General features: G+C 50.8%; 1 protein-coding gene across 1 annotated transcript; it reads right to left on the bottom strand.

Moving 5' to 3' along the window:
• OPTC (opticin) lies at nucleotides 645-10,150 on the bottom strand. The gene is made up of 8 exons (NM_214008.1): nucleotides 10,108-10,150; nucleotides 8,430-8,667; nucleotides 7,272-7,407; nucleotides 4,520-4,684; nucleotides 3,489-3,691; nucleotides 2,024-2,119; nucleotides 1,131-1,324; nucleotides 645-855 (listed from the first exon to the last, which is right to left on the bottom strand). The coding sequence occupies exons 2-7, from the start codon at nucleotides 8,658-8,660 to the stop codon at nucleotides 1,154-1,156; spliced, it is 1,002 nt and encodes a 333-aa protein (NP_999173.1). The 5' UTR covers nucleotides 8,661-8,667; nucleotides 10,108-10,150; the 3' UTR covers nucleotides 645-855; nucleotides 1,131-1,153.

Below are 11,496 nucleotides of genomic sequence, written 5' to 3'. Positions count from 1 at the left end.
TTTGTTTTGTTTTGTTTTGTTTTTTGGTCTTTTTGCCTTTTTTAGGGCCGCTCCAGTGGCATGTGGAGGTTCCCAGGCTAGGGGTCTAATTGGAGCTGTAGCCACCAGCCTACGCCAGAGCCACAGCAACATGGGGTCTGAGCCGTGTCTGCAACCTACGCCACAGCTCATGGCAACCCACTGAGCAAGGCCAGGGATAGAACCTGCGGATTCATTAACCACTGAGCCATGACGGGAACTCCAGGGGAAGGGCTAGTTTAAATGACTGGTCTTTCTCCTCAGTGGTGTGCTGTCAAATGCTTAACAACGAGTTCTCTCTTTCACACACACACACACACAAAGAAAGAAAGAAAGAAAAGAAAAAGAAATCCAAACGTGTAGCATTTACTGATTTCCATGGTATAAACACTCCCATCATGGCTAATTTCAAACTACCAATGTGATGCCACTGAGAGCAGAGTTGGGAAGAGATGGGCAGTAGTAGCATGTCATTATACAGTATTTCCCCCATGCAGATACCATGTACATAAGTTTAAGAGCATGGATCATAGAAATACTGTCATTATACAGTATTTCCACCATGCAGATACCATGGACATAAGTTCAAGAGCATGGAGCATAGCAAAACCACAATTGGGCAGTGATAAGTTTCAACATCACATATTTAATTGCAATTTATTCAACTTTTAATAATGACTGTTTTTAAAGAGCTGGCTTGCAAAATTCTGGAAAATTTAATAATCATTTCTTGCAAGCCTAGTAGTAAGAGCCGGCTCCAGCACACCACTGCTTCTCCTCCATCCCCCCTTCTTCTTTCTGTTTCTCCTCTTCCTCTTACATGGTTTTCTTGGCATTCTGTATGGGTAGGAGGGATGGGGAATATGGGAAAGAGCTTTGCTGCAGATGTCTCTATTCTATGAGCCAGGAGCCATAATGTGTTAAGGAGAGAGGATGGAGAAATGCAAATTGGCTCCTGAAGGACATTTCAGTGTGTGTTGGGGGGGCCGGTGGGGGGAGGCAGGAATTTTTGCAATTGGATCATGAGGCTGATTAATGCCTGGATGAAAGACCACTGTTTAGAGACAAGGACTGAGCTGCATGGCCCGGGAGGCCCTTGCCCTTGATCTTACCTGGGAGGAGTGGAAGGGGTGAGCTAGGTGAAGCGGCCTATGGGGAGCCGAGGCAGGCAGAAGTAGGCGCTGGGGAAGAGGCTCAGGTTGATGGGATTGCCATCCAGGCGGATGTCTTCCAGCTGCCTCCGGGTGTGTTTGTGCTCTTCAGGGTCACAGAAGGTGTCCCTCTGCAGGGTCTCTATCATGTTATTCTGGAAAGAACACACCAGACAGCTTTGAGGCTCTGCCTGGAGAGTCTGCCCTCAGGCAGCACTGCAGGCGCATCTCAATCTACCAGCCCCACCAGCTGCCTCCCTCTTACAACTGGAGAAACCAAGGCACATAAGGTCAAGGCTGAGCTACAGGGGGAGGGAGGGGAGGAGACCCATGGAGGATGGATGGAAAGAGAAAGGAGATTAAGAGGGATGAAGGGAAGGAGTTCCAGCCATGGCTCGGCCATTAATGAATTTGACTAGCATCCATGAGCATGCAGGTTCGATCCCTGGCCTTGCTCAGTGGGTTAAGGATCCTGTGTTGCTATGGCTATGGTGTGGGCCAGCAGCTACAGTTCTGGTTTGGCCCCTAGCCTGGGAACCTTCATGTGCCATGGGTGCGGCCCTAAAAAGGAAAAAAAAAAAAAAAAAAGTGGGATGAAGAGAAGAGTGGAGACAGAGGGAAGAAAGGAGGGGGACAAGGAACATGCGACAGGGTGAGATGGGATAAGGACATGGAGGGAGGAGTGTTTGAAAGAGAAGGAAGGGGAAGAAATCAAACTGAAGCTGCAGACAATGATCTGAAAGAGCCCATGACCCCAACTCCTCTCAGTGACGGAGGCCACTGCTGCTTAAGGATGCTCCCTGCAGTCTGAGCTCCGTGCTGTTCTGCTCCCTTGCTCCTGGGAAGCCGCTCACCTGCAGGTGCAGAGAGCGCAGGCTCAGGGGCAGAGGCCCAGGGATGGAGTCCAGCAGGTTGTCAGCCAGGTAGAGGAACTGCAGCTTCTCCAATGCCTGGGGAGGAGGCAGAGGGTGTGGGAGGCTGGTGGGTGCTGGGGGCCCTGGATGCCCCACGTGACCCTGTCTGTTCTCTCAGAGCCTCCTGGGCCTCAGTCCCAGGTCAGGTTCCACTCTGGGCACTTCAGGGGGAGGTTGGCCTCTCAGGAGCTCACAGGCGTGACCTCCCCTTGGATGCAGAAGGAAAAGCCACTTCGGCTGAGATGCTAGCAGCTGGGGGAGTGTGAAGGAATTGGGGCGAGTCAGTGAGGATGTGGGGAGGAGCAGGCAAGGGGTGGGGAGGCAGGAGGTGGTGGGGGGTGGTGAAGGAGGACAGGGGACCTTTCAGCCCAGCCTTAACATCTCAGCTATCCGAAGAGACTTTCCTGAATGAAAAGTCTCCTGCTGCTAAATCTGGAGCAGCTATGGAGAGCATATTCTGGAAATATTTGGACCAGCACATTGAGAGCCACAGGCACAAGGGACATAAAGTGCCTATACAGCATGACGGAGCTGGGGGTGTCACACACCCGTCTTCATTTCCTCATTGGAACTGGCCCTGTTGAGTGGGCAGCACAGGGGGCTATCTTTGTGCCATCTTTAGCCTTTCTCATCAGATGTGGCCAGTGACCAATCAGATTGTCTCTCTCAAACATTTGATTACAGAAAGATCAGTGACCAATCAGATTGCCCCTAGTGAATATCATAGGAAGACAGCGATCAGTCAGTAAGTGGTGGGTATTGGAAATATAAGGGGGTGGAGGAGGAGTTCCTGTCGTGGCTCAGTGGTTAACAAACCCGACGAACATCCATGAGGATGTGGGTTTGATCCCTGGCCTTGCTCAGTGGGTTAAGGATCTGGCATTGCCATGAGCTGTGGTGTAGGTCGCAGATGCAGCTTGGATTCCGTGTTGCTGTGGCTCTGGCATAAACTAGCAGCTACAGTTCTCTTTGGATCCCTAGTCTGGGAACCTCCATGTGCTGTGGGAGCTCTAAAAGACAAGAAGATCAAAAAGAAAAAAAAAAAAAGAGTGTGGAGGAATTAGGGCTGGAGCCAGTACTACTGTAAGTCGAGTCACATGTAAGGCTGAGTTTAGGGGAGCAGAAGCTGAGTGTGCAGAGAGGTGAATGCACAGAATCAAGCCAAGAGACCACGTGCCTCAAAAAGAGACAGGGAGATCTGCTGAGGCTTTCTGACACTGCCTGCCCCCCTTCCCAGTAACAGGCCCAAGAGGCCGAGCTTTCTTTTCACAGAGATTCTTGGGATGGCGTATTGGAAAATACACTTTTCTTGAGTTAGAATTAGTTTCTTGCAACAAAAAGAACTTTTATTTTAAAAATGAGAATAGATGAAAAAAAAAATGGGATTTAATTTTCCCTGGCTCACCCTGAAGGCTCCAGGCTGTATCCCGGAGCTCCGGAGCCGGTTCAGGCGGACGTCCAGGACCTCAATGGCAGTGGGCAGTGTAGGCAGTGCCGCCAGCTGGTTCTCAATGAGGATCAGGTCCTGCAGATCAGGCAGCAGGAGGAGGGCATCATCGTCGATGGAGGAGATGAAGTTGCTGGAGAGGTCAATCCTCTTCAGTTTTGCTAAAGGCACAGGGCAGAACAAAGAAACAGGGACTCGCCATCTTCCTGGGTCCCTGCCTGAGCCCTCCCTCTCAGTGCAGGAGCTGCTAGCCAGCTCCACCTGCATCAGGTCCAAACCCGAAGGAATAACCTTACACTATCCTGGAAAATCCCTGGGAGTCTTCAATCCTTTCCACTGGAGTTCTGTCCTGTGTGGACTGGCTTGGAAGAAGCCTTTTTTAGGGGTAAAACCAACAGGAATCCCTGGATCCATCTCACTCCCATCTATTAGTTTATGTAAAAGGACACTGAAGTTCAGGGAGGCTGACAGTAATTAGTGGTAGAGTCTCTATACTAAGAGATGGGGTCTTGGAGTTCTCTTGTAGTGCAGTGGGTTAAGGATCTGGCACTGTCACTACAGCAGCTTGGGTTGCTGCTGTGGTGTGGGTTTGATCGCTGGCCCAGGAACTTCCACATGCTGCAGGAATGGCCAGAGAGAGAGACAGAGACAGAGAGACAGACAGAGAGAGACACTAAGTCTAAGCATGGCCTTGTCCAGAGGCCAGGACAGTACAGGGACATCTTGAAAACGCAGGGGTGAGCACTTCCTCCCCAGCGTCTCACGGCTTGGAGGAGAACAAACAAGATCAGGTCACTTCTGCCATCTAAAATCTTTAAGGAAAGGAATTAGACTTGGGGCTATTTCTACTTGATCGCTGCAAAGACCGAAAGCTAACAGGAAAAGGCCAATGCAGGTGATGGTTCAATGTGGCCGGGTGGCAAGGGGAAGAAGAACCCTGGGGAATCCCTTCTGCCACCATGTTTTTCTTTTGCCAGCACATTGCATACTCAGCCCTTTGAAGTCTCCAGCTCGGATGTGGTTGATGCGGTTGAAGCGGGCGTACAGGTAGGTGGTTGTCTGGGGAAGAGGAGGAATGTTTTCCAGGTCTGTATCATCACAGTACACGGAGGAACCAAGGCACACGCACACCAGACAGGTTGGCAGGCCTGGTGCTGGTGGAAGACAGAACAGAGGGAGACAACCCCCCCAACCCCGTCAGACTCTCTTCAGCCTCTGGGACCAATGGCCCCACCCCAGAGAGTGTCTGAGCCATGGTCATCTGTGTCCTCTTGGGTTGTTTGTTGCCCAGACTGACTGTCACAATGCAGTGCTGTTGGCTGCTGCCAGCCTGGCACTCAGCCCTTGATCTAAGAGGAGCAGATTTGCCCTCAGTTATTACCCATAACATTCCAAGCCCATGAGTGCCTTCATCAGACCCTGGTCTTGTGTAGGTTTTCTGGGGCCTATGTGGGTATTTCTAGGACTTCTGCAATCTCTTTTCCATAAAGCTCCTCACTGATCCCAAAAGGTGAACTGAAGATGGAATAAAGCCAGAATTCAGTGGAGTGGCCAGTGGCTCTTGACTCTGCTACCTGCCTTGTGGGCGAGGACTTAGGCATGTTCTGTGTGGCTCCAAAAAGGATTATAAAGCCAAGGTGGAGTGGACACTGTCTGCTCAGGATTCATTTCCCCTTCTTACAGTATCAGCATCTCAGTTTGTCTTTTTCTTTTTTTCGTTTTTTTGCTTTTTAGGGCCGCACCCGGGGCATGTGGAAGTTCCCAGGCTAGGGGTCAAATTGGAGCTTCAGTTGCTGGCCCACATCACAGCCACAGTGACGTGGGATCCAAGTTGAGTCTGAGACCTAACCACAGCTCAGGGCAACAGTGGATCCTTAACCCACTGAGCGAGGCCAGGGATTGAACCCACATCCTCATGGATACTAGTTGGGTTTGTTTCCCCTGAGCCACAACAGGAATTCTCAGCATCTCAGTTTTCTATTGGGAAACAGCTCTCTGCTGTTCTCGGTCCACGACAAGTGGACATGAAACTTAGGCCAGGTCATTGATTTCAGACTGGCTTTAAAAAATTGGGATGCGGAGTTCCCGTCGTGGCGCAGTGGTTAATGAATCCGGCTAGGAACCATGAGGTTGCGGGTTCGGTCCCTGCCCTTGCTCAGTGGGTTAACGATCCGGCGTTGCCGTGAGCTGTGGTGTAGGTTGCAGACGCAGCTCGGATCCCGCGTTGCTGTGGCTCTGGTGTAGGCCGGCGGCTACAGCTCTGATTGGACCCCTAGCCTGGGAATCTCCATATGCCGCGGGAGCGGCCCAAGAAATAGCAAAAAAAGACCAAAAAAAAAAAAAAAAAAAAAAATTGGGATGCTTTTGGAGTTCCCTGGTGGCCTAGCAGTTAGTGACCCAGTGTTGTTGCTGCTGTGGTTCTGGTTACAGCTGTAGCATGAGTGTGATCCCTGGCCTGGAAACTTTTGCATGTCATGGGCTTGGTCAAAAAAATACTAAAAAAAAAAAAAAAAAAAAAAAAAATTGGGGAAGGTTTTACTGAAGAGTGAAAGAGGTTTCCATCCCTCACTATTAGAAAGGACAGAGGTGGGGTTCCCTTCGTGGCTCAATGGTTAATGAACCGACTAGGATCCATGAGGATGTGGGTTCCATCCCTGGCCTTGCTCAGTGGGTTAAGGATCCGGTATGGCTGCAAGCTGTGGTGTAGGTTGCAGATGCAGCTCAGATCCTGCATTGCTGTGGCTGTGGCGCAGGCCAACAGCTGAAGCTCTAATTCTACCCCTAGACTGGGAACTTCCACATGCCGCAGACACAGCCCTAAAAAGCAAAAAAAGCAAAAAAAAAAAAAAAAAAGGACAGAGATTACTGGAGGCGACTGCAAGTCCCACTCAAGGGAGAAGTCTGTTGGTAGTGACACGGACCCAAGATAAAGAGACAGCTCTTCTTCACCTGTCATGACCAGACAGTGTACTTGGAGCAGAGAGGGTCCTAGCATCTTTCTTATCCCCAGGCCTCAAATGGCAGGTCCAACTGAAGCCCTTTTTGGTCTCCTTAAGCCTGGGAGGTCATGGATTCCTGACTAAAGTGTTTTCTCTACTGAAGCCTCGTTAACCCTACACACGCCCCAGGCAAACATCTCAAGAGGAGAACAGGAACTGAGAGCAAGCAAGTCAGGAACGAACTGCCTCCCTCTCTGCTTTAATTCTGGTCCCCAGCAGAGTGCCACCCCCTGCTGCCAGATACGCCAGCATGCCAGTCTCTAGGAGGGCCTCGGGGAGGGGAGAGCTGCTATGGAGGGAATTCAAGCTGAACAGCAGAATGACTGCTTCATTTGCCCCCATGCCAAATGACATCCACAAAGTTATTTATTCTTCTCTCCAGGCTTTTAATTGTCTCTAATCTAATTACCACTCAACCTGCTCCCCCAGCGATGTTGTTAATTAAGGTAGGTGGCTTTGCTAGGCACAGCGGAGTTCTTGCATGTCTTTGCCTCCTATCCATCCGGCTTGTGCACTCAGGCAGAAGCATAAGGGACAGCCAGACAGACACTCTCTGTGATCCCCCCCCCTCCCGCTCCCCGTGGCTGTTTCCCCTCCTCTCCCTGCTGGTAAGGGCCCTGGACCCTCCACTTCCTGTCTCCAGGGCAGGCCTGACTACACTCCGTTTTGGTTCCCCTGGCGCTGGGTCACAGTTGCATGGTCCATGACCTGTGGATACTGAGACCTGTGCCTGTGAACTTACCATGGCTGGTTGGGGAACCCGGCGGGCTCAGTGCAGTAGGCCTGGCCACTGTGGGGCTTGAAGGGGGTGTCCTTGGAGGCTTCATGCTCTGAGTGGAACTTGCCCTGGTTGGCGAAGCCAGGCTGGCCCCTTTAACCTGGAGGCACAGAACACAGTAAGCCAGCTTTTGCATGAGAGCGACTTAACTTTGGATTCTGGGAACTTCAGCGAACATTTTTTTCTCCTTTCCTTCCTCCCTCCCTTCCTTCCCTCCTTTCTTTCTTTCGTCTTTTTAGGGCTGCACCTACAGCATATGGAAATTTCCAGGCTAGGGGTCAAATCAGAGCTGAAGCTGCCGGCCTATACCACAACCACAGCAACACCAGATCCAAGCCACATCTGCAACCTACACTGCAGCTTGTGGCAATACCAGATCCTTAACTCACTGAGTGAGGCCAGGGCTCAAACCCAAATCCTCATGGATACTAGTCAGATTCATTTCTGCTGCACCAAGACAGGAACTACCAGTAATCAGATTCTTAACCAGCTGAGCCACAACAGGAACTCCAAGGGAGATATGACTTCTTAGGGAAGTCCCACCAAGTTTTTTTTTTTTTTTTTTTTTTTTTTTTTTTTTTCCATATGGAGGTTCCCAGGCTAGGGGTCCAATTGGAGCTATAGCCGCCAGCCTACACCAGAGCCACAGCAATGCTGGATCTGAGCTGTGTCTGCAACCCACACACCACAGCTCACGGCAACGGATCCAGATCCTTAACCCACTGAGCAAAGCCAGGGATCGAACCTGCAACCTCATGGTTCCTAGTCGGATTCGTTAACCACTGAGCCATGACGGGAATTCCCACCAAGTTTGCTATAGACAAAGGAACTGAAATTTTGTGTCCTCGTTCTCTTTTTTCAGCCTTGCCTGCAGCATGTGGAAGTTCCTGGGCCAGGGACTGAACCCGAGCCACAGCAGGGACCTGAGCAGCTGCAGAGACAAGCCCGATCCTTAACCCAAATGCACCCTTGTGTCCCCTTTCTTAGTGTTATCTAAGTGAAGAATTTCTACCTCCTAGAGAAAGATGGAGGCTTGAGACACCTGTGTTCTGGGGTAGGCGGAGAGGAGCCTCTGGCCCTGTTTGTCGCAGGGAACGCAGTCCTCTGCTGCATGTCCCTCACCTTCGGGAGCTGGTCCCCGTAGTCCATGAGCTCTTCATAGTTGCTCAGGTCAAGGACCCCATCGTGGCTGTCCGGGCTCAGGGTATAGTCCCCCAGATGCAGAGCTGTGGAAGAATCGCTTTCCCTGTGCAGGCGGTCTTCTCCCCTCTCCCTCTCCTTCTCTGGGAGGGATGCTGTGCCCGCTTCCTGCAGCATCAGGGCCAGCAGGCTCAGGAGAGCCAGGAGCTTCATGGGGGCCCTGCAGGTGGGAGACGGGATGAGAATGGGGCTGCATCCCTTCTGTGGCCAGCCCCGGGGAGTGGGCAGAAGGAGGACAGCTTTGTGGGAACTCCACACACACTCACCCCACTTCCCACCCCCACACTCACAGATTCTTAAGCCGTTCGTCAGGCACTCAATGCCTCTGCTGCGTGGGAAGGCTCTCTCAAGGCAGGGGCCAAGTCTAGGTGTGTATCTCCTGCCAGCCCCCCTCACTGCCACTCCACATTGGTCTCTTTACACGCTCATCCACACATCGAAATTCACTCGCTTAGGCACGTATGTGCAGGCGCCCGGCAAAGGCTCAACACAGACACACTCCTGCACCATCCCTTGTCTACACACCTGCCTACTAACTAGGCACACGCTCCCGCATTTACACAGATGTTCTCTCATAGTCACTTGGGCTCCAACCATTAGCCGCTGAACTAGATTTAGAGAAACAGCACCATCAATGGATCCTATAGTTTTTTAAAAAAGATTCATTCATGCTTTTGCTCAACAAACATTTATGGGGTATCTTAATAGTTACAGGTCCTGGACTTGTCTCTGGGGCCCAGAAATAAATAAGGCATGCCTAGTTCCAGGAACACCTAGTCCATTTAAGGAACAATGGGCTTGAAAATTGATGACAATGGAAAAAAGAATGCCAATTTTAAAATACACTTATAAATGCAGTTTCTTAGAAACAAACCATTACAGAAACAAAAGAGCTCTTTGTGGGAGTGTGTACACACCCAGAAAGTTCCTTAGGCATCTGTGTGCTGGTGAATTGAAATATTCCTGCAAGTTCATCCATGAATGCACAGGTGGGTCAAGAAATGGTGCAGTGTACGTGTGAGGTACCCAGGTATTTCTGATAATGCAGCTCCCCAAAGGCAGCTCACAAGTCTCTAGTAGGTTCTCTAGTATTTATTTATTTATTTTAGGGTTGCGCCTATGGCATATGGAAATTCCCAGGCCAGGAGTTTAATTGGTGCTGCAGCTGCCAGCCTACACCACAGCCACAGCCACAGCCAGATCCAAGCCACATCTGTGAGTTTGTGAGCTACACCACAGCTCATGGCAGCACTGGATCCTTAACCCACTGAGCAAGGCCAGGGATCCCACATCCTCATGGCTACTAGTCAGGTTCAGTACCATTGAGCCACAGTGGGAACTCCTGTTTCTCCCATTTCTTAATTTTAGCTGGTCAAGGCAGGAAGCGAGAGGTGTCTCTTCATCTTACCTTTCACACCTTACTCCAAATCAAATTATGTATATACATTTTTTTGTCAAATCAAAGTATATAATCAAAAAACTCTGAAGGAAAAATTCCTGAGCTATTTGACTGCCTCCCCCAACCTCAATCCTCCCCCACCCCAACTCTCCCCTCATTTGTATCCCAAGGAGCCTAATACCTCAAACCCTTTAACCTTACCCCTGTATTCTCTTTGGGTTCCAAAGGGAGCCTCACAGCTTCCAGAGACGTGAAGACTCAGATGGAAAAGTCACGACCACAGAGAGGGGCCTGGATAGTCTGGGGCAGGACAGGAGCCAGCCAAGGCGAGCGTCTGGCCAATCAGACTTCTCTTTCTCCTGCTGTCCAGCTGTGTCCCCTCCTCTTTTCTCAGTAGGTCTCCCATTCCACACCTTTGCTTGGTTGGAGAGAACTTTTTCTCCCTCCCCACCCCCCCTTCCAGCTCCCTACACACACACCCCTCCCCACCTCCCCTCCTCATCGTTTCCTCTCTTTCTCAGTCTGCGGCCTCTCTCTTTCTCTGGCCCACCTTCTCTGAGGGGGCAGGCAGTTACCACCCTCTAAAGGTCGCCCTGCCCCTCAGATTCTGTACTCTAAGAAGCCAAGGCAGCAGTGAGGGTATATGTAGGGAAGGGGTTTGCCTTTCCAGCTTTTTTCTCCATCTGGAGAGGGATGAGGGTTTGGCTTCATAGACGGAATCCAAAGATTAAAAGAGGCTGAGCTGAGGCATTCTGACCAGCACCACCACTGGTCCAGCACCTGGACCTCCAATACAGGACCATAACCGAACAAAAATCACCACGGTGGGGGGCGGAGAGGGGGTGGATTTAAAGAGAAGGTGTTTCAGGAGTTCCTGTTGGGGCTCAGTGGTTAATGAATCCGACTGGGAACCATGGGGTTGCGGGTTCAATCCCTGGCCTTGCTCAGTGGGTTAAGAATCCGGTGTTGCCGTGAACTGTGGTGTAGGTCACAGATGCAGCTCGATTCCTGAGTTGCTGTGGCTGTGGTGTAGGCTGGCGGCTACAGCTCCGATTGGACCCCTATCCTGGGAACCTCCATATGCCATGGGAGTGGCCCTAGAAAAGGCAAAAAGACCAAAAAAAAAAAAAAAGGTGATTCAGAGTTCCCATTGTGGCTCATTGGTAACAAAGCCAACTAGCATCCATGAGGACATGGGTTTGATCCCTGGCCTCACTCAGTGGCTTAAGGATCTGGTGTTGCCATGAGCTGTGGTGTAGGTCGCAGATGCAACTTGGATCTGCTGTTGCTGTGGTTGTGGCAGGTAGCCTGGGACCTTTCATAAGCCACACTTGCGGCCCTAAAAAAAAGAGAAAGAGAAAGAAGGTGAATAGGGGATGTGGTAGGATTTCAAGTTCTCCCAGGGTGATGGGGATGAAAACTCAGGAAATTCTCCAAATCTACTAGGATGGGCTAGAAAAACCTTCCTGATTATAAACACCAGAAAGCTTTTGTGCAGAGTCCTTAAAGGGTTGAGGACAAGCCCCTCACCCTCCACGGTCCCTACCAAAGATGTTATTTATCAGGAGAGACTCTCCTTTCCTTGGTGCC

Source organism: Sus scrofa, chromosome 9 (genome assembly GCF_000003025.6).
Source record: "Sus scrofa isolate TJ Tabasco breed Duroc chromosome 9, Sscrofa11.1, whole genome shotgun sequence".
Classification (NCBI taxonomy): domain Eukaryota; kingdom Metazoa; phylum Chordata; class Mammalia; order Artiodactyla; family Suidae; genus Sus; species Sus scrofa.
The sequence above is the reverse complement of the archived record's forward strand: the minus strand, read 5'-3'. Positions and strand labels throughout refer to the sequence as shown.

What these genes read in the sequence shown, in the direction of transcription:
- OPTC (NM_214008.1), bottom strand. Translation starts at nt 8,660, where the DNA reads ATGAAGCTCCTGGCTCTCCTGAGCCTGCTGGCCCTGATGCTGCAGGAA. An exon ending in GGGTTCCCCAACCAGCCATG is followed by an intron (nt 4,685 to 7,271) that starts GTAAGTTCACAG and finishes GTCTTCCACCAG; the next exon opens with CACCAGGCCTGCCAACCTGT. An exon ending in TACAGCCTGGAGCCTTCAGG is followed by an intron (nt 2,120 to 3,488) that starts GTGAGCCAGGGA and finishes CCTCCTCCCCAG; the next exon opens with GCATTGGAGAAGCTGCAGTT.